Raw genomic sequence first — 23,418 nt, 5'->3', positions numbered from 1 at the left:
AAAAAATGGGGTTTGCATGCCTTTGGAATTGCTGCTTCTATCTCTACACCTCCCAGATCTACTAGAAATTCTGGCTGTGTCACCTTAAAACCACAATAGGCCTCACAGGGCAGAGGCTATAAATGTCATGTTAGAAATTGCTTCAACAGGTTGAGTCAGTGATGCAGATATGATCTTCACTAAAAATTTCCAGCTGTCATGCTGTATGAAAAAAATAATTATTGTTAAAACGGGTTCTTTTTTTTATTATTTTTTTAATAAATCCTAGCAAGAGCATGATTGCATTTTTTAAAAGAGCCCTGTCCATGGAAAACTAATTTAGTTCCATTAATGAAAAGGAAGCAAAATGTGATTGAGGACGTAATATAGAATTATAGTTCATTAATTCTTCAAGTATGTAATTTTCCAGACTCCTGATCCCCCATTGATTTCTACACACCCCCATAGGTCCTGCTAAATGCCAGCAAAAAGAATTTCAATTGTATTGTCATTTCATGTGTGGCAGTGGCGGCTCTCCAAAACCAGACAGATACGTTATGAAAGGGAATTTTCCACTGACTGCTTCACCAGGCAGCCCTGCTAACAATTCTTTGTTGTCAAAAATTGATCAATCACAGACCTCACCAATAACTGAAACTTTGACAACTGAAACATTACACACCCAATATCATCAAAGAACGTTGTATTTGTAACAACTGAAGACGATAATTCAGAACATCTAATTAGCCATGATGAACTAGGTGCATCCATGAATAATGTAAAAAAAAAAGAATGTATTTTTCAGTAAGATTCTGTGAAATTGATTGTGCCGATCTCCAATAGAAAGACTAATTGAGAGGTATTGAGCCTGTATTTCCTATTGTTGACCAAGATGTGGTTTCCCTTTCACTTTGTCCATCATTCTCAACCGTATTCCCAACCTCAACTGTAACACAGGCTTCTGCTTCCTCGTTAATCCTATCTTGAAAAAGAAAAGCAATTATTTTCTTCCAGATAGCAAAAGCAGTTTTATACCTTGAAATACACCGAAAAACCCATTTTAGATATCTACATGTGCAAAGACTATCAGTGTTATGTAGCTCCATTTGCATATATTAGAAATAGGACTAACTAGTTAGTGCTACTCACTAAAGGTGACAGTCGCTGGGTAAGAGCAGCCGAGTCCTAAACAAAAGAGAGCTAATTTGTCTGAAAAGAGGTAGTTTGGCCAGCTGTTACATCTTTTCAAATGAGTGAGAAGGAAGGCTTTACTTGCACAGTGTGCTGGCCAAAGGTCTTGAGTTTCCTCAAATGAAGAGTCAATTTAGTCCTAACCATGAACTATGACTTTTACATATATGAACCAACAATGTAACCAGCATGTTCTCAGCGTACTTTGGGTTCAGTTTTGCAAAACTTTATTTCAGATCAGTTATGGTATGAGTTACAGTAAATTTCCAAGTATGTAGTTAAGAGGGCATTTAAAGAAAACAGAAAAACACACAAAGCTACTCAAAGTTTTGGCTAGGAATCGATCTAACACCCTGATTTGTACGTGGTATTCTGCTATGGCCCTCCACCCTTTGGTCAGGCTATCACGCATATTATATGTGTCCTTAAGTTTAAAACATTCTTACCTACATATTCTTACCAGTATCTTGTTACCATGACTCTCAGTCCATAAGCCAGCGACCATTAACTTACAGTGCTGATCCTGAAGTAAAATCATGTAGAGATTGTACAAAATTGCTGAAGTACAGAAAAGACAAAAAAACCCCTCCTATACTATTCCTTTGCTTGGGCTATAAACATATCACTGGCATTTATCTGCAGAGATTGCAGACTCCCTCATGTTGACAGCAAGAGGAAGGGCTCCATAGGGATATGGGGCAGCATTATGGATTTTAATTCCACTAATAGTTGAATGTCTCATAATTCATAACAGAGAGAGCTTACAGTGAGTGATGAAGGTCATCCCTATCTCCCTTATATAACAGAAGGAAATTCTATTATAATGCTGCCCAGCTGCACTATTCACATTCTATTTATAGCTCAATGTATTTTAAAAACCTAACTGAAATTTTAGTTTTCATGTTTAGTAAAGAAGATTCTTTCCTGCAGCAAATAATAGATAAGTAGTGGATGCATTGTGAATTTTTTAACAAATAAGAAAAAATCTTGTCTTGCCAAAGCTCTTTTGTAGCACTTTCTTTCCCTTGGATTCTCTTTTTTTTTTATGTTGCTACATACAGGATTGTAATGTGGCAACAAGCTAAAGAAAATACAAAAAGAAAAAGATAAGTATTAGTACGTGGCTCTTGAGTGGAAAAAAAATCTTTTGTTATTTAAAACTGACAAAGACTTGGAGAGAGAAAAGAAATAATATGCACTCAAGAAACTGTGTCAAGCAATGAAAATGAAGGGAGAAAAAGACACAGAGGGATGAAGCAGCAAAGCATCTTAAGCTACAAAACAGAAATAATAAGGAAAGTAGGGTTCATGCCTACATCTAGAATAGTTACCAAACTTAATGTGGGCATTTTTTTGCTTCATTAATTATTTTTTTCTTTAATTACTTTGTGAATAAATACAAGCAAAAATATAAAGCAAAGTAAAACACTTCAAGCTTCTAAAGTTACCAGCCCTTGCCTCATTGCTCATTTTTGAGCTTTTTTATTTTCACATCTGAGAAAAATTCAGGTGGTAACAGGGATTAGGGTGACCTCCCTTCCAGACACTTCAGCCAAGCAAAAAGCATTTCACCTGCAGAGCCCTGGCCTTCCTCTTGGTCTGCTGCAGATCTCATTTGCTTATTCTTAGAGACAAATTTCAAACCTTTTTTCTGCAATTTAATGAGCTAGCCATTTTAGAATACATTCTTTTGGAAAGTGAAAGGTAAAGTATTTTTGTAGGTTTTATGAATTGGCTGTGCTTTCTACTCAGAAAAATATGATATAAACTCCACCAAGTCCTCTCTCAGCTGCTGATAAATTTGAGCAGAGTAGCAACATGAATGAAATTACCTAGATCTTATCCAGACTGTCGCCACTGCCTTCTTACACAAGTCGTGTCACCTACTCAACTTTCCCCACGTCTCGATTTCCACATCTGTAAAATGGGGAGAAAGCGCTTGTACCAGCACTCATTTTTTGTATATAAACAACTCTGGGAGAAAAAATTTAAGTAACAGCTCTGATTTGGTAAGTGTCAAGTGCAACAATGTTAAGGTGGAGTTTGGAGAAGAGCATCCTGTGAAACAGGAACTCCAAAAGAGGCCAAAACGTTTTGGGGAGAGGTGAGAGGAAGAACACCTTGCTGTAGAGAATGATGTTGCATCCCTTGCCTTTTCTGCCCTCCCTGCTTTATTTGGTAGCACAGACAGATCATAGTAGTCACAAGGACACTCACTGACAGTAACTTAAGTCTTACATTATTTGTTTCAAAGAGATCTCACAATGTAGACCACAAGCATTTTTATATTTTTTTTGGTAAAAATATGAGTCTCCTGTACAGTTCTGCTGCACTCTAAGGATTATGGATATTTGAAAGACTGGTTGGATACAGCATCAGCATACGTAATTAACTTCACATCATTATATGTGTTCAGGGAAAATATTTGGAGAAAGGGAGGAGCAAGAAGGTATTTTGTACACCAGCACATTGAATTTCAGAATTTCACTTACAGACCACTTATCTGTATCATATACGCCATGGTTGCAACCCATCTGCTGGCTGCCTATGTCTATTTTTCTGTGGCCTGAATTAGCACTTGGAGCATTGTCAAAATAGAGCATTCCTTGCAGGAAAGGCTCATTCTCCAGGGGTTAGCTGAACATCTCTCTACTACAGTTTCTGAGACTGCCAATCACGTTTTCTTTTTCTGTTTTGAACTTCCTTGTAATAGCAAATACAAAGACTTGGCTTTTACGTGCACATAGCAGCTGATGTTTGCTGGAATTATTAATTATAATAATTCAAATGACAATCCTTAATTCTTTGCTAGATTTTTATTAGTATTGTGGAATATGCAGTATTATTTCTCTTCTCAGCAACAGTCCTTTCTGAATCTAGTTATTGACTATAAGCATCACATGGCTGAGTTTCCTAAGCTTATTTGTGACTAAAATCCTTCAAATCCACTAATTTTTTTTTTTCCTGAGGAAAAAAGCGTGATGCAGAGGTTCTTAGAGAAGAGTTTCAGCAGAAATTCTGTGCTAGAGTTTCTTGCTTCCTCTGAAAAGGATCTTACAAATTCTTTTGGACTGGGGGAGGGAAAATAAACTTCAGCCACTATACACCCTCTATACAAAAGAATGGAGAAATCTCAGGCAAGACAGAGGATAGAGATATTGTATGTGATTTACGAGGCAAGGATTTTTTGGGGGGGCATACACAGGTGGCTTCTGTGAGAAGCTCTCAGAAGCTTCCCCTATATCTGAGAGAGGCAGTACCAGCCGGCTCCAAGATGGACCCACTGCTGGCCAAGGCTGAGCCCATCAGCAACAATGGCATCGCCTCTGTGATAACATATTTAAGAAAGGGGAGAAAAAACTGCACAACACCAGCAGTTAGAAGAGAAGAGTGAGAATATGTGAAAGAAACAACTCTGCAGACACCAGTGAAGAAGGAGAGGGAAGATACGCTCCAGGCACTGGAGCAGAGATTCCCCTGCAGCCCATGGTGAAGACCATGGTGAGGCAGGCTGTCCCCTTGAAGCCCATGGATATCCACGGTAAAGCAGATATCCACAATATCCACCTGCAGCTCATGGAGGACCCCACACCAGAGCAGATGGACACCTGAAGAAGGCTGTGACCTCACAAGAAGCCTGCACTGGAGAAGGGTCCCAGCAGGATCTGTGGACCCATGGTGAGAGGACCCCATTCTAAGCGAGTTTGCTGCCAAGACTTGTGACTCCACAGGGGACCCACACTAGACCAGTTTGTAAAGAACTGTAGCTCATGCAAAGGACTCACGCTGGAGCCACTCGTGAAGGATTGACTATTGTGGGACAGATCCCACCCTGCAGCAGAAGAACGTGAGGAGTCCTCTCTCTGAGGAGGAAGGAGTGGCAGAGACAACAAGTAACGAACTGACTACAACCCCCATTCCCCAGTCCCCCGCACCACTCAGGGGAAGAGGTAGAGAATTCAGGACTGAAGTTAAGCCCAGGAAGAAGGGATGAGCGGTAGAAGGTGTTTTTAAGATTTAGTTTTTATTTCTCATTGTCCTACTCTGACTTGATTAGTAATAAATTAAACTAATTTCCCCAAGTCAAGTCTGTTTTGCTGATGATGGTAATTGGTGAGTGATTATCTGTCCTTATCTTGACCCACAAGCCTTTCACTATATTTTCTCTCCCCTGTCCAGTTGAGGAGGGGGAGTGATAGAGTGGTTTTGGTTGACCCTTTGACATCTACAATCCCTGGGAGCAAAGCTGCTCCTGCATCATGCATTCCACATGCTGCTCTCTCCACTACCTCTGTGGGACTTCAGCATTAAAGAAGATGCCAGTTAAAAGAGAGGCACAGACAGGAGAGAGTTAAAACCTTTGCCTGTATTTAGCTTCTGCCAGTGTTTGCTCTTGTCTGTCTGTCTACGTACATAAGGGTAACTGAAGCCCAATTAAAAAAGTGGACATTGCAGTATTTGCCTCTTTAGTGCTCAGCGTTCCTTACGATGTAATATATCAAATGTTTTGCAGTGACTTTAGACTTAGGCAAAGTCAATATAGTTTTCATGAGCTCATTTAAATAGTTTAGAAATATTCATCACGCTTGAGATCCTTCTGGGGCTAAAGCCTCTTTTGAAATCAATCCTATTTTGATTTTTTTTCAAACCATGGTACACCTATTACTTCTAAAGGTACAAGCATCAGGAGCAACTTGTTTTATTTTTATACATGTTGGACTGGGCAGCTCTTCATCTAGAATACTAATAAGGTGTAGGGAGGCAGATGATTTATGAATAAAGCTATGAACACATTGCATAGTATAGCTCCTTCAGCTAGACTCTAACTTAATAGATTCCTGTTTACCCAAGGCCTGACAAATTGAAGAGCGAGCATTACAACAGCATGCTTCATGGTCCTTGTTTTCCTTTGGGTTGGTCAGAGATACCCAAATGGTCTTGACGATCAATGGCAAAGAGTTGTTTTTGCACCAGCACAAAGGGACATTTTAGAATGCCTCATTACAACTCGTTACTTTTCTTTCTTAACAGAAATAAGTAAGAGAAACTGGATCATATGCAAAGGCAGCTCATTAAAAGCACATAGTTGTGTATGCCACCAGAACTGTATCAAATACAAGGCCCAGTTTTGGTGAAATGAAAGCATAAGAAGGAGATCAGTTAGGAAAACGGTTCTTTTTATCAGGTTTGTCTAGAAATCAAAACAGATGAGTATGGCAAAAAAACAGACAAAATAGCCACTGATTTTGAATTACTGGGAGACGGCTTAGAAAGATAATACTCTATACATTTAAAAAAATACCTCTGGCTGACTACAGAAGACGATAATTAAACAAAATCAGACCATTTCATCAGCAGAATTCTACAGGACTTCCAGTATCAGCTTCTCAGTGTTACCTATACAGCTTCAAAAAAATCCCCCATTTATCCCTCAGTCTTGCAGAACTGAAAATGCATAAATATGAAACCATTATTTGTTTTATTTCTTTTCCTCTTCTGTCTCACTGTACGCATCATACAAGCAAAGGTCCTGACCAGAACAGAAGCTGTGAAGATGACAGCTCCTAACCTCATGGTTTTATGCAAAGCATATCAACAGGAGTGCAGGAACAAAAATAGAGGAACCAAAAGTTGATTTACAGTCTCTGCTCTAAAGCAGCCAAACAAGATTTTTCAGATACTGTCTAGGAATTTCAAATTTGACAGTACAAATTAGGCCTATCTGCCTCTATTTCTGACAATATTTCTCCCTATTAATCACCAGTCAGAAGCAGATACAATATCTTGTGCCCTAAGGAGTACATCAGAAAACTATATTAACTGCGCAAAACGATGCAGAAACATGTAAGCAGTGTGGAGGGGTCCATTTTCCTAGAATTACAGTTCTCAAAAACTATTTATTTGAAATTGAGGCAAGCCAAAAGGAAAAAAAAAACTGGTACACTTTGCAAGTTCTGAAAGGACCTGGAGACACCACCAAGGTACCAGATTAGATGGTTCACTGAGGCACAGTTCAGTAATTGAATCACTGCTCTTAGGCACTATTTTCCTACAGTAGCTCAGAAAGTAAAATTTAATAGCTTTCACCATAAGCCACATGAAAATTACATTAAGCTGACCATGGAAATTATTGTGTCAGTTTCAACCTTACTAGTGCTTGTTCAAATCTCAAAAGTCACCTTATATTTTGAAAACATTAAAAAATTTTGAAACCACAAGAAGTGCAGAAATGTTATCAATCAGACAACTGATCTACTGGTACGGCTTTGTAAGGAAATAACTCATACAGTGATTTCCTGCTAACTTCTCCTCAAGTCACCAAAAAAATTCTCTGTGAAGATGCTTGTTTCACATTGCATAATTGTAGTTCAGCGACAAGACTACAAATCACAAATTAAGTATTTAAAAATTCATTATTAGGATTCTATATCAATTTACTGAAAAAAAAATCATAGTGACGTATTAGTCTTTTTTAAGTAGAATTAGCTGTTATGTTTAAAGAACACATGTTACAGGATGCTTCCTGTAAGTTTGTCCATGACTCTACTATCTGCATGTCCCACATTAAGACAGCATTTAAAATGCCATAATACAGGGTAAGGTATGGCATCACTAAACACACTGGTTATATGCATTACCTCAATAAGCCAAGGCTAGCTCAGGCAACACTGTTCTTGCCTCTGACATCAGTAACTGACATGCAAAACAGACACCTTTGAGAAAGGTCAAGATCATAAAGCAGATCACTGGTTACCCAGCCTGTGCAAGCTGGGGAGTGACTTTATATAGCAAAGATGCAAGTTATAATGCAAGATGTTTTAGCATCCTTGGCAAAATCATCACAGTATTTTTAGCAGCTAGGTTCTGTCGCTTTCTCCATGAAATGGAAACCATAGAAAATATTAATTAAATGCAGATGTGTGCAGTAACTCAGAAGCATTTTCAGAGATTCAGCTCCTGAGAATAGAAAGTGCAGTTTGGTATTTACTGTTAAAAAGTTTAAGCTAAACCAGCTTAAACAGGATACTGAGAACTCTGTGTCGCCATCTCCATTTGAGCTATGGCTGGAAAGGCCAAACTTGCCTACCCCACATGCCACGTGCCCAAATTTCCAGAGGGCAGGAAGCCAGGAGACTTAGCAAGGAAATGGAGAGCATTGGAAGGACTCAAGGCAGAGAAGCAGCAGTGGCTCCCCAAGGCTAAGGCAGCGAAGTCCAGCAACAAGCTGGGCACATCAGCATCCCTCCTCGCTCACCTCCTCCTCCAGCCAGGGCTCTGGGTCACAGAGTGACCTAACACCACACCCTCAGCACGCAGCTCGGTCTCAATCTCTTCCAAACCACAATTTAGCTTCTTTGGGTTTTGTCCTGGGTGATTTTTTTTTTAATTATGTTTTTTGTCCTTACACCAAGGGAAAAGTTTTTAATAGCCTACGAACTTTGAAAATCGCTGATGTTGAAATGCCAGACTCGAATGGCTCCAAAAGGGGCAACGGGTGCAAGCTGGAGCATAGGAGGTTCGATGTAAACATAATGAAAAATTTTTTCACTGTGAGGGTGACAGAGCACTGGCACAGGCTGCCCAGGGAGGTTGTGGAGTCTCCTTCTCTGGAGACTTTCAAAACTCGCCTTGATGCGTTCCTGTGCAATCTACTGTAGGGGATCCTGCTCTGGCAGGGGGGCTGGACTAGATGATCTTTCAAGGTCCCTTCTAACCCCTAACATTCTGCAATTCTGTGTGAATTTCAAATATGATGAATTTCTTCTGTACATTGGGATCCATTAAAATGTTCTACACTGCAAATTATGCTCAAGTACTGTTTGTAAAAACATTATCTAGACGCTATGGATTAACTCAAAACTCTTATTACCGTGAACTGAAGTCAGTCCTTTAAAGTAATTAAAACATTTCCCTCTAAGTCTCAAACTTGAGAGCCTCCTCAAAAAGAGAGTTGTCAGGACACCAGGATCCAAGTAATCCTGGTGGGCCACGAAAACTAACGAACTGTGGGAGGAATCCTTTCTTCCTACAGCTATTGCTCTGGACAGTCCATGCCTGTGCTTCCTTCACGTTTGCTCCACTTTCCTCTTGCTCCCCTCTTTTGTTTCCTCCTTCATTAAGAAGCCCAGCAATCACTTAAGAATTTCAGAGAATAAAATTATTAACCCTAATATGCTTTCTGCTCAAGGAGTTTGTGTATTATACCCATTTATCTCAGCATGCAACCATCTTCCCCTGGTTAGACTATGAACTGTTGCAGGGCATTGCTCTTACTCTAGGTTTGTGAAGGACCTTGCATGCTTGTAACAGAAATTCAAGCCTTTTAGTATTATTGTTTTAAATAGCAATCAGAGTATCAGTAATTCAAATCTTCATTTTAAAAATAAAACTTACCAAGTGGTAGATTCCTGAGATGTTGGGAAAGCTTTGATTGTGATACCTTCACATCTGATAGAGAGTTTTCATTAGACTGGGGCCAAGAATTTTTAAGAATTCAGCCAAAAGTAATTCCAGTACTTACAGAATTGGTTCCATGCTCTAAGGGCTTCAAATGTCATTTGTGTCACAGCTTTAGCTTCAGAGTCTACCTGGCCAGAAGCTGATTGTGGTTATTTTAGGTGAACACAAGGGATCAAGGGCTTAAATGGAAGCAGTTCTCTTATAATGCTAAAAGTACTAAAATTATTCATTTTGCAAAATCAGCAAAGTTAACAGGCTTTCTGGTTACTTGGACAAAGCCGCCTATGCCAATACCAGTAAAATTATTTTCCTAATAACTGGGGTATCAGAATTAAGAGACTTTCACAATCTTCCTTTGGAACAGGAATAATAGTAGTCTTCAATAATCTGAAGCCTGCTATTATTATAGTCAGTGCACATGAACAAATTTATCTGGACTTGCTGAAAAGTGCAACTGTCATGCATGTTAATTATTTAGCTTATACAGAAAGTGGCACAAAACTCTAAAGAGATTTGTTTTATAACAATTATGTACTCAAATCACTTGTTGTATTTCAGCATTCTGAACTACAGACATTACGCAAGAAGTTGCAAGAATTTATTTTAGCAACATCAAGTTTTTCATAATTACACATTTAATTCATAATTACACATTTAATTAAGCCAACCATTAGTAATAATGTAGGGCTGAACAAATGTAGAATCTGTAAGGTAAACTTTTTCCTTTCAAAGGTAACATCTTTGTGTGTCAGTTTATTCTCAGCTATTTGCTATGGACTGTTTTATAACAGGTGGACATGATTCCCATGATAACCAAGGAAAGTTCATTAGCAAGAAATGCAAGTTACAGCAAATCATCCGTGAAAAAAAATATACTTCCATCCAACCTGTTAACAAAAACTACATCAAAACACTACTAGTAGCAAAGCTCTGCTATTTGATCTCATGCATAATTAAAAGCTGTCCAGGGGAATATTCAAAGGAAAAAATGAATGTGGGAACTCAAAAAAAGAAGCTGACAAGCAGCAAAATTGCAGTAATCTTGTATACATGCACTAGCAGATATGCATACACGGAAGGAGAAAAAATCCACTCTTAAAGTTCTGTCAAATTAAAGAGGAGTTACAGAAACATCAAGTAACAGTAACATCTATCAAAGTCATCCTGTACTGAATTCTAAAATAAAACACTTTTTACATACAATTTAAGATGGCATTTAAAAATGGCCATGAAAGAATTCACAACTTTGCAATAAAACAAGACAGTATTAAGTCAGGTGTTTTGAAAAAGTTTAACAGGCACAAATATTTTTAGATTCCCTTGGTAGTCTTAGCTCTCTATGCTACAGGAGGCTGCTCTACTGGGTTAACTACTACTGTGCCTTGTAAGACTTGAAAACCTTTTAACACCTCCCTAAGCCACAGAATGCATCCCCAACATTAACAATGCCTCAGACCACATCCTTTGGGAAGAGAAATAGGAATTCTCTTCCTTTGGGAATAGAAATAGGAAGGCATGGAGGAGCTGATAGTCCCATCACATGGTATAGTGTATCTCCCCATCCAACACGGGCACCAAGGAAAAGATCAGGTCTTTGCCCCACAGTAGACAGCCTCAGAGGGCTGCGATCCACCACACAAGGTCCAGTTGGAAGTTAGTCACTTAGTGAGGTTTGCTTGGGTAAACCCTGGGTACTGGGCCAGTACTGTTTAACATCTGGAAAATAAGGCAGAGCACACTGTCAGCACATTTGCAGATGACACAAGATTTGGAGGAGGAATTGCTATACCAGGTAGTTGTGCTGTCATTCAGAGAGGTCACAACAGGCTTGAGAAATGGGCCAATGGGAATGTCATCGAGTTCAGAGGGAAATGCCAAGCCCTACAGCTATTAAGGAATAATGTCAGGCACCAGTAGAGGCTGGGGACTGGCCAATGGGAAGGCGGCTTTGCAGAGAAGGATCTGGAGATCCTAATGGACACCAAGTTGAACACGACCCAGGAAAGTGTCATAGAATCATAGAATGTTACGGGTTGGAAGGGATCTTGAAAGATCATCCAGTCCAACCCTCCCTGTCAGAGCAGGATCCCCTAGGGCAGCCACATAGGAACACGTCCAGGTGGGTTTTGAAAGTCTCCAGAGAAGGAGACTCCACAATCTCTCCGGGCAGCCTGTGCCAGTGCTCTGTCACCCTCACAGGAAAGAAATTTTTCCTCACGTTGAGGTGGAACTTCCTATGTTCCAACTTAAATCCATTATTCCTTGTTCTATTGCTGGGCACCACTGAGAAGACATTGTCTCCTTCCCCTTGACACTCACCCCTCAGATATTTCTATACATGAATAAGGTCCCCTCTCAGCCATCTCCTTTCAAGGCTGAACAGCCCCAGTTCTCTCAGTCTCTCTTCACAGGAGAGATGTTCAAGTCCTCGCAGCAAAGAAGGCCAACAGCCTCCTGGGCTGCACTGGGAAGAGCACTGCCAGCAGGTCAAGTGAGCTGATCCTTCCCGTCTATTTCACGCTGTTGAGATCACATCTGGGGTGCTGAGTCCAGTGCTGGGCTCTCCAGTACAAAGCTGACATGGAGCAAATCCAGTGCAGTGCTGTGCAGATATGAGGAAAGGCTGACAGAGTTGAGATGTTCAGCCTAGAAATGAAAAGACTGAGGGAGATCATATCAATGTACATAAATATCCAACAGTGCTGGGGGAAGCCAGACAATGCTCAGTCATGACCAGAAAAGGGACTAGGGGGATGAGAAATTGCATTTGAACACAACAAAAAGAATTTTTTATAGGTTTAAGTTGGAACATAGGAAGTTCCACCTCAACATGAGGAAAAATTTCTTTACTGTGAGGGTGACAGAGCACTGTCACAGGCTGCCCAGAGAGCCTGAACACTGGAATTGATTGTCCAAGAGAGTTTGTGAAGTATCCAACTCTGAAAACACTCCGAAGACAGCTGGGTACAGTCCTGACAAACTGGCTCTGTTTCACCCTGTTCTCAGCAGGGGGATTAGGCAAGGTGATCTGCAAAGGTCCCTCTCAATCTCATCCTTTCTATGATTCTGACAAATTATTTAAATGAAGCTATTAAACAACCTTTCACAGAAGGAAACAATAAGAAGTGGTGATTGCCTTTTCTAGGTTATTGCTGGGGTGTGGATTCAATCCCCTGCTAATTAATTCATAAGTTCAGCAGTTCTGACAATTTCTGACTACATGTTTTAAGTTAAAAATGCCACGATTCTTCAATAAGCAGTTTTTAAATATATGTAGCACAAACAAAAATAAATAATATGCAAGTTAAAAGTAGATTTGGCATCTTTACGTCTCCTCTTTTTTCATATGTGATTGTAATTAAAAATGTCTGCCTAGAAAAGATTACATCACCTTTCTAGATAAAGTGACTGTTCAGAAAGGGAAGCTTCCAGCATAAATTATTTGTAGTATGGATGTCTTGAATCACTTCATTTCTAATGAGCAGTACCTTGAGAAAACTCTGTTGCATTCTCTGGGAGTGAATATGTACTGTCTGGGGCTCAGGTTTTCTTTTATGGCTGGGTACAGCACCATTTTTCTGACAATGCAGTTTCAGAACGAACCAGCTTTTGCTCTTTATCAACAGGATAGCTCTTCCGTTTGCCACTCCAACGGTATTTCGGACTGTGTGTTTCAAAGCCATGCACAAATAGATTACAAGGCTACTCTTGCACATTAATATCCAAACGAGGTGACCAGAAATCAACACAGTACTTCTGTGCTAATCTTGAGCATTATTTATTTCAACAGTAAGAAAAAAATACGTTGTCCAGTGGAGGACCACCAGGTCAGAGTGCTTCTCCTTGCAAAGGTGACCTATGAAACTGGTTTGGGGCTGGCAAACTGTCTCTAAATCATAACAACAGAATTACCAGCTATGACATATCAGGTCACTACCATACAACCCGATGTTAAATATTGAGACCAGGTATTCAGAAAGCATCAGATATCGTCCAAGTGTCCGCCTGCTCTCCTACTTGTTTCCTGAAGGACAGGGAGGATGGGCAGTTAGGTTGGCAGTCCAGCTGCTTTCCAGTGACATTTCTGAATGCACTTAAACTAAGTTAGATTAAGGTGCTTGAACTTTTTGATTTGGAAACAATGTCCCCGAGTTCTCCTGTAAAGAAGGGAGCAGAGACAGAAGTTCCGGGGCAATTCAAAAAAGTCAGTGGGATCTCTCTTCGATAGCAGCTATTAATATTGACTACCCAAGAAGACTAAAGCAAATATGCTACACACTTCAGATAGGAGTATAAAGCTGGAAAAGACTAATGTGGGTCTTGAAACTATACCTATTATATTTAATTTGTAACAGCAGAATGCTGCAAGGAGATATAACAAATATTACTAAAACAAAGTTACTGTTTTAATACTTAAGCTTTATCTTAGCACACAATTTGTTACAAGCACAACCAAACAGCGGTACATTGAAGATACCCTGGTATCCTGCACCACATTATTTGCAGTCTGTGAAACAGTGAGGAACACTTGAAAAATTGCTCTTTTGACATTTTTCTAGAAATAGATGAACCATCAGGATACTGTTTTTCACTCAGCATCCCTTGTTGTGCACTGTGGTAATATCTGCTCAGATACAGATGAATGAAAACAACCACATTCCTCACCTCTCAAATGGACCAGATAATACAGAATTCAGATCAGTTTGTGTTTTTCATTAAACTGGACATGTTTACAAGTCAGATAAAAGCAATACTTGCTCAAATGACCCCCTTTCCTCTGTTTGGAAGATTTACTGAAGGCAATATAGAACAGCAACAACAGTCAATCATAGGTGGCAGACTGCCCTTTTATTAGGCATACTGAGCCAATTAATCTAAGAGAGCTTTCTCCCTCCACCTCCTGGAGGCATGTACGGTTAGAATGCACTTAAAAATTCTGCAGCAATAAATAAAGGTGCTGAAACTATTCATCTGAACTTTGAGAAATTATTTACAGGCAGCTGAGATACTAACATTCTACATACTCTGCTGGGCAGTATAATTGGACTAGGTCCAAGACTTAAAAATTGAAGTTTTAAACCAAGGCTTTGTGCTATGCCATGGGGTAGCAGGAAGAGAAAGGAATGCCTTTGAAGAGAGGTAAAAGCAGTAGGAACACTGAAACCTGCCTTGAAACGGACTAAAAAAAGCTGAGTTAAGCAGAAGTCTTCAATAAGAGTTTCAAGAGAAGGTGGGCTACTGAAACAGTCACACATGCACAGCACAGAACTAATCAATTATTGGATTTCATTTTTTGACATCAGATTAGCTGAGATTTATAGGAGATACCAAAGGCCATTTGAGGTGAAAAGCAAGTCTATGATAATCTTATTAATTATGAAACATCAAAACCCAAGATGTCTTAATTCATATTCTCATTTCTGCAGTTCATGTGCTTCTAATTAGAACTGCTGTAATATATTCTCTTAGGAGGCATATTAGAAAAGTGAGTAACTTTTTAGTAGCAGCTTTGTCTTTCAGGGCACACACTTAAATAATCCTTCATTCTTGGATTACCTCAGACATCCTCCTTGGATACTTTAATCGTAAATTCAGTTATAATCTTACCAGTTTCACAGCTGGGCCCAGTGAAGCCTTGTGGGCAGGCACACACATTGGAAGAAATACAGGCTCCTCCGTTCCTACATCCATCTTTGCAAAATGCTGCAAAATGCAAAATCACAATACATGGGTAGCAGAACTAGGCTCAGCAACCGCGCAGGTGGCCAGGGGCTGCTGGCAGGCTGACAAGAAATGCGGTCCCTGGGGCACCGAGTGCCGAGACTGCCTTCTCCTCAACACAGAGGTCAGGAAGAGATGGTTTATGGCCCCCCTGCCTCACTGGCCAGATGGACTGACATGCTACAGGAGGAGATTACGGTAAATTATCTGAAGGCAACAGCTCACATATGTGCTCCTTCGCATGCACTGGGAAGCAGTGAAAGGCAGCATCTTCCCTAGGAACGGACTCTTCCTAGGGCAGTGCTGGTCTTCGCTGCTGCCCAAAAAAAGACCTGGGCAAAACAGGCACAACTGAACACCAAATTGTCCAGCTACCTTAATCCTTGATTAAGCAATTATACCGGAACAATAAAAAGAGTAATTTTGTCTCAAGATATTCTGAAGAACTTAAAAACTTTTACAATTTGAACTTGATCCCTGGATTTTTCTTTGTCACACTGTAACCTGAGAAGTCGTGATTACTTTATTTTGGTGCAGCATTCTCCAGCCACAGTTGTGAATCAGTGCACACTCTAAAGAGTCCCTTCTGTGGACACAGAAATGAAACCAGCTCCGACAGAAAACACAGCAGCTGTTAATTGCTCTGATTGAATCCTCAATATGGAATCAGAAATGCTCTGGTCACAAGAAACTGTAGGCAAAAGTAGGCAGATGGAGATTATCACCAACATATGGAGTTTCTCTGGGGCACTGGTCTAGCCCTGCACTTGTAACCAGCCACCAGAGATGCCAGGCTTTGGTTTGCAGCTGCACTGTGTAACAGCAACACTGATGAGGTCTTAAGGCTCATCTGAGAGAGAACACAAGCGTTACTGATTGGAGCTTTACAACTCCCAGTTTCCAGGCACCAGCTTTTTGGCAGAAGATCCCCTGGTACTGAGACATCTAAGTTTTGTGATGCAAGACAACACAGTGCACAGGAGTACACCATGCATGAAAAGCTGCCAAAGGCATGGGGACAAGAGGTGTATCCAGGTCTCTCTGAAGGACTTTGGAGTCCAAGCCAGGGCTGCAGAGAAGTACATTTGTCAGACTGGGATACACAGACTCAAAGCCTCTTCCTGCATACTATCTTCTCAGTACTGAAAAGGGAGAGAGGGATGCACTTTTCTCCCATAGCAGGTACCCTCTGAAATGTCAGACCTGCCAGTTGTGCTCTTATTCAGGGAACAGAAGAGACTCGCATAGTGCACTAGGGTTATAGACCTTTTCTTTGGCCCAAAGAAATCTCCGTTACCTTTCTGTAAGTTGATCCACCTCCAGCAGATAGACTGAGGAATAGTCCCAAGCACAGCTCATGTGTGAGCTGCACAGACAGAGCTCTCTTCTGAGAACAGCAGCTCTAGGTTTGAACCTCCTCAGGCAAAGACTTTTTTCCCATTCCCCACAGGAGGGAGCCCAGCATAAAAGGGTATATTTGCTGACACATCTACCTCCACCCATGTGTGTGATGGGAAGCAGACTGGGCTGCCGTGTTTTACAAAGAGCTCATTTTATGTTAGGAAACACAATAGAAATAAAAGCAGCATTGTATCTCTGGGAAAGCATCTTTTTAAGACTAGAATTATAGCTACTGGTGTAGAGCAGTGAGTGAGAAAGTGAGAAAACAAGGCACCACCTCACAGGTAGCAAAGGTCTTGTGCATGCCTGTCTACTGCTTCTCTCATTTACAATCAGAAAAAAAAAAAGACACAGCATAACAGTTCATCCAAGTAAAATTGCAAGTGATTGATCATGGACAATGTAGATCTGACAATGTTTTCACAGCTGTAACTGCTGGTTAAGTGTGGGCTTCTTTGAATGGTGTAGCATGTATAGAAACTCTTCACTTGACACAAAAATGAAACATAATCACTTCAAATTTTAGCACATACCCTCTATGTAGGCATCATCCTCAAATTACTGTTAACTCTGCCAAATGCAAAGTCAGTGTGTATCCGCCTGTGCAGATCTTCTTGTAGGTGCAGGACCTAACTGCCTAGTCTAGATTTTGTCTGTCTTCTTCAAGGCACATGACCACATTTGCATCAGCTAGGACAAAGCATCTCAGCCCCTTCAAAGACTGATGAGGCTCGAGGTTTCTAGAAGCTTACCTTTGCAGATGGTGCCATTTCCCGTGTAACCTGGCTTGCAGACGCAGTTGTGCCCACCCACGGTGTTGAAACAGAGCGCATTCTCATCACAGTTGTGCTGGTTCGTTATGCATTCATCATGCTCTGAAAAGGGAAACAAGAATGGGATGGCCCTGATTGTTTTAAAACACCGCAGAATAAAAGCTTTGTATGAGTTCCACGCTAGAAAGAGATAAACACAGTAGTTCTTACTGACAACAGAGCAATGTGAACATGTAACCACGGGATAGCGAGGTTATATCCTTTTATCACATACTAGTATGTGATAACTGTGTTGCAGCATAATTCCACTGTCATCAACAGGGAGCCACCATCATTACACTTTCTATGTAGGGCTACAGTGTTCTCATAAACAATTGCCAAAGAGCCGGCTAGCATACTGAAAATCCATATGCTAGTTCTACTGTATAATTTATTCATGCAGGTTTATCTTAGACGGGATTCATCGGTTTTCCTTCAGAAAGCTGACTAATGGTGCAAGACACATGCTCCAAACTGCAAAAGATATGGTTAGCAGAAGGCAGGACTTCAAAATGTAGCCTATATTTTCCCTCCCTTCAGTGCATAAGCAGCACTTTCTTTAGATAAAATAAATAACCCAAAAAGAAAAGGTTTGCCTGCTGTTCAAGAGTTCTGGCATGGCATGTCCTACTAACAGAGCGTGATGGATGAGACTCCTCAGTCTGGTGACTACACTTACATATGACTACACTGACGTACTGGGAAATATCCCTTTTGGGAATAAAGGGAAAGTCTGGACAGTACGATTCTGCGTTAATTTAAAATGCGTTGTTTAATCTGAAACAAAAAAAAAGTCTTATAAAAGTGTTTAAGTTGCTGAACACTTTCATGTTTAATTCCTGATTTTCAAGAAATGGGAAATGAAATTTCAAAATAAGATACTTTAAAGTGTAATTTCAAAATGCTATGTGAAATTCTCTACTATTTTCAAAATGCAATATCTCAGCTGTAGGCATCAAAATGTCTGTCTTCTGGAAATATTCCCTGCCTTTTCTCTAAATCAACTGTATTCATCTATCCATAAATAATTTCAGACCCCTGAAATTTTTATTTCAGGAAAATCAGCTGTTGGGGAACATAAAAGCACCTAATTTCCATCAGCACACATGGACTAATCTGCATGTGAGGTTTTCATAGCCATCATTGTGCTCAGGTTTTAGCAAATTTTATTAGTGTAGCTTATGCCAGTTCTGGCTATCTGACACAAGTCTTAAATCTGGAATCAGATTTCTTTCTTCCCCAGTCGTAGGTAAGTCACCCTGCTCTGAATCTTCTCCTTTATAAATAAAGAGCCGAAGTTTGCACGTACACCACGGAGTTGTCAGGAAAATTAATTTCTTAACATTTGCAAATCGCTATGGAGATGTTCAACTCGCTATTTTAATACCAGCCATAAACTGTAGGAGTATAAAACCAGCAGAATGGCACATCTCTAATCCATCAGTAAGTGTAAATTGTCCTCTAGTAATAGCAAGTACTTGTTGTTTAAAAGGGAGGAAAAAAATCACTACGATGTAACTAATCAATTTTAAACACTACACAGGTTTAGATCTATATTTTTGGTGGGTTTGTTGTTGCTGGTTTGGGGGGTTTTTTTGGCTTTTAATAATACAGACCTACTATCCTTCATCTAAACAAGGACTTATGTGTCTTTTATATCACCAACAATGCTTCCCTCAACCCTCAGCACCAAGGCACAAGCACTTACCGAGCCAAGGCCCTTGCTGGATGCTGCACAGCATGGGCTGGGGGCCTCTGCCCTGAAGCACGAGATTTCATTACTTCGCTCTCAGCATGAATAACTACAATTGTTATTGTTCTCCAAATGACCCTGCCCCTGAAAAATCCAGTTACAATATCTGACTCCAACCTCCTAACATAGTGAAATCTCTCATGCTGTCTGAAACTATTTGTGCTAGACCAGCCAATAAAATAAAAGCAAAAATAGAGTAATGACCACACAAATGAAATTAAAAGTGTTACCTGTACTGTAATGATATCCTGGCTTTCTTGGTTTGTGTTAATGTTATGATGTTATTTAAATACGGCATGCTACTTAAATATTAAATATATATTATGTTCTCATTTTTAAAGGTTCTGTGTAACATTACAACAAGAAACTAACTGAAGAAATGTGTGAAACATTATGCACTCAGCAGGACAGATTTCCTTTGGATAGTATCTACTGGAGACCTTCTAGTGGACTTCCAGGACTTAAATGGGGGTTACAGGAAAGAAGGGGAGGGATTCCTTATCAATGAGTGTAATGATAGGATGAGGGTAATGGTTTCACACTGAAAGAGGGTAGATTTAGATTAGATATTAGGAAGAGATTACTTTCTGTGAGGGTAGTGAGAGGCTGGAACAAATTGCCCAGAGAAGCTGTGGAAGCCGCCTCCCTGGCAGTGTTGAAGGCCAGGCTGGATGAGGCTTTGAGCAACCTGGTCTAGTGGCAGATGTCCCTGCCCATGGCAAGGGCTTGGAGGTAGATGATCTTTTAGGTCCCTTCCACCCCAAACCATTCTATGATTCTATGATCTTACAAAGCCATTACCTCAGGTATCTCAGGAGGTAGGGTCTACACAAAAATACCATCACACTGGTAAACTCATCTCCAAGGCAGGGCCTTGAAGACCATTTGCACAGATGTATGATCCTCGTATAAAAATAAGATTGTCACATTTGAGTGTGCCTTCCTATAACATTTACTCTCTGGATTAAAAAATAAAAAATCAACTGCTGGGTCTTTTAAGATGGATTTTACTTAAAGTGTACAGTATCAATAAAACTAACTTTCCATCAGCTAAGTAATGGAGCTTGGATGCAAAGATAATATGCCTGGTTTCCTTACCCACATACAAAACGAGCATTTCTCATCCTCCTGTACGAAAGTGCATGGAGGTCTAGCATGTACCCCAAACTGTATCAAAATAGGCAACACTTCTGTAGCTATCTCCTCAGACTTCAGGTTTATTTTTATTTCAACCAAATATTAGTGACTCATGAAAAATTCATGGGTCTGATGAAAGATTCTTGGATTGAAGTTTACATGTCATTTTTTAGGAGGAAAATATCTCAGATTAGGAGGAAATTTTATGATTCAATTAAAGGAGCCGGGATTTTAAAACCACAGGAATGGAAAAAATCAGCAAATAAAAAAGAATCAGAATGTTTTATAATCTATCTAGATTTGTTGCTTTATCTCACCTGACTTTAGCTTCAGTAAGACAATGTAGACTGTCCAGCTATTTTAAAGACAGAAATCCTCATTTGCAATAAAAAGTGTGGTGTTTTTTGGAGAATTCTTTGTTATTTCATGCTTAACATTTTGCTTTCCTTTTTTTAATCAAACACTTGGAAAGTCACCTTAAATAAGGAGGACGTTGCTGAGACTGAGTTCAGCAATCTTAAATATCAGACAAGGAACTGTAGAAGCGAATAGGACCAAATATCACAAAGAAGAAGAAAATAATTTATAAAATAATTATTTAGAGAACCATTAATATGGTTTTTAAGTTCAAAAACCAGTATAGAAACATTATTTGCATTATTTAGAAATGTCAGTACTGTCCAAATATATTTCTGATGCTGCAAGAAGCAACACTAAGGCCATTTATTTCAAGCATCTTTAGAAATCATATGACACATTTAATATAAGCTCTATACTTGTTTCACTGCACACAAGAATGGGGATGGGGACAGGTCAAGTACAACAGTATTACAGAGGCAAAGAAATAAAAATTACTTTTGCAGAGAAATATTGATGATTAACCAACCTGAATTTGCATAAACATCTTCTATAAATCATAGAATCATAGAACCATAGAATTGTCAGGGTTGGAAGATCATCTAGTTCCAAACCCCCCGCCATGGGCAGGGACATCCCCCACTAGACCAGGTTGCCCAGAGCCCCATCCAACCTGGCCTTAAAAACTTCCAGGGATGGGGCTTCCACCACCTCTCTGGGCAACCTGTGCCAGTGTCTCACCACCCTCATAAGGAAGAACTTCCTAACGTCTAATCTAAACCGATCCATCTCTAGCTTTAATCCATTCCCTCTAGTTCTATCACTACCTGACATCCTAAAAAGCCCCTCACCAGCTTTCTTGTAGGACCCTTTAAGATGCTAGAAGGCCACAATAATACCAAATGCACTGGTCTCAAGGATTACTTCTAAACCTTTACTATTTATATTCCATTTTGCACTGTTCAGGACTCCATGCTCAAAAGTGTTAATATTCCTAAAATCTGTGTTCTGGGAATTAACCAAAGTTTTTAATACAGTGTTTAGACTGAATAAACTGTTTCTGGAATGAGGTGTTTCAAGGTAGGAAAAAAAATTTCAACTCCAAAATTTGCCATTGCTCCAGGGTAATAGCAATAGTACTAGGAAGTGCTCACGAATGTTCCATTCAGTAGTTCTTATGACACAGATGATTTAGTGATGCAAAAAATTATGTGACGATGCAATTAATTTGTTTATGTACATTTGGATGTGCAACAAATTGGTTATACACACATACACACAAATATATATAAACATGTGTACATACATATATATGCAAATACAGTAAGGGTGATATACTTTATTCTACTTCGGTTCATAGAATCATCGAATCGTAGAATGGCCTAGGCTGGAAGGGACCTTAGAGATCATCTAGTCCAACCTCCCTGTTTTGGGCAGGGACGCCACCTCTCGACTAGACTGGCAACACATGGTTCATTTTTAAATACTACTCCAGAATATTCCACATGGTTTTCTTGACAAAAATGTTGTTACTTCAGAAGGATATCTAGGGTGAAGTATTGCATCCTAGGGAGAGAGACTGCTGGCATAAATAGATCAGGATCCACTCATGTATGTCCGTACAACGGCAGCTGAGGATCTACCAAATTCACTATCTGTGCAGATTCTTGCAGAACTTTGTAAAATTTAACATGCTGTTCACAAGGTGTGTCACCTGCCTCCTCCTCATTATCCTAGCACTATGCAAGATTTGCCTCTATCCTTTTTACTGTGTATTTCATGATTAAAAATTAACAAAAGCCGGTATAGCATCTCCTACTTGCATACTGCAAGCCTTCCCAATATTTGCCTTGTGCATCCAAATTCTGCAAATGTCTAAAAAACAAAACAGCAAATAGAATCCAACCCAACAGCAAAAAGGAATGTTGACTGAATTGCATCACTTACTTTACTTATGGGTAAAGAATATTATCCTGGCAGTCTTCCTGAACCATCCATTACTAACATTGGAAAAAAAGAGCTGAGATCACACTTAAGGCACAGAAATGCATAGAAGTTCCCCAAAACATAAATAAAATACATCCCTCCAACTGTAATCTTGCAAAAACAGGTACTCATTTCTGAGTGAGGAACTTGTGGACAAGGATCAAATTAGGATAATTTAGATAAAGAGAATACATTAAGTATTTTCTTCTTTTGATATTTCTACATTCTTGAACTCAAATTACTTTCGGTCTTCTGTCTCTTTCCCATTGATTTGGTATAGATCTGTAGAACTGAGGTGACCAGCTGGCTATCTGATGTGGCAGTGACAACAGATAGGAGTTACTTGGTTACTTGAATTACCAATAGCTGACACACTTAAATGCTCACTTACAGTTTATCTTAGTTAAAAGCTTTTTTCCCCTCATATAGTTCATGTAGAAAACAAAATTAGTAGTAATTATATGGGTAGTTTGGAAGACTTATTCCATTAAGATCACTTGGGAAATGACAGATGGTTAATTTCTTTAAGATTTCATATTAACTAGTTTAAACTCTAATTGGCAGGGTTACTTAAAGTCTCAGTATATGCACACACTACAAAAGAGTAAATTTATTGAATTA

At 39.6% G+C, this 23,418-nt stretch overlaps 1 protein-coding gene across 1 annotated transcript in view; it reads right to left on the bottom strand.

Moving 5' to 3' along the window:
• NELL2 (NEL-like 2 (chicken)) overlaps positions 1-23,418 on the bottom strand; it is a gene marked incomplete at its 5' end in the record, with an annotated part of 119,525 nt that overhangs the window by 24,019 nt on the left and 72,088 nt on the right. The window contains 2 exons of the mRNA XM_009872951.1: positions 15,238-15,333; positions 17,505-17,627. Coding sequence (XP_009871253.1) covers positions 15,238-15,333; positions 17,505-17,627 — 219 coding nt within the window. The remainder of the gene's footprint in view (positions 1-15,237; positions 15,334-17,504; positions 17,628-23,418) is intronic.

This window comes from Apaloderma vittatum, unplaced genomic scaffold (assembly GCF_000703405.1).
Source record: "Apaloderma vittatum isolate BGI_N311 unplaced genomic scaffold, ASM70340v1 scaffold4177, whole genome shotgun sequence".
Classification (NCBI taxonomy): Eukaryota; Metazoa; Chordata; class Aves; order Trogoniformes; family Trogonidae; genus Apaloderma; species Apaloderma vittatum.
The sequence above is the reverse complement of the archived record's forward strand: the minus strand, read 5'-3'. Positions and strand labels throughout refer to the sequence as shown.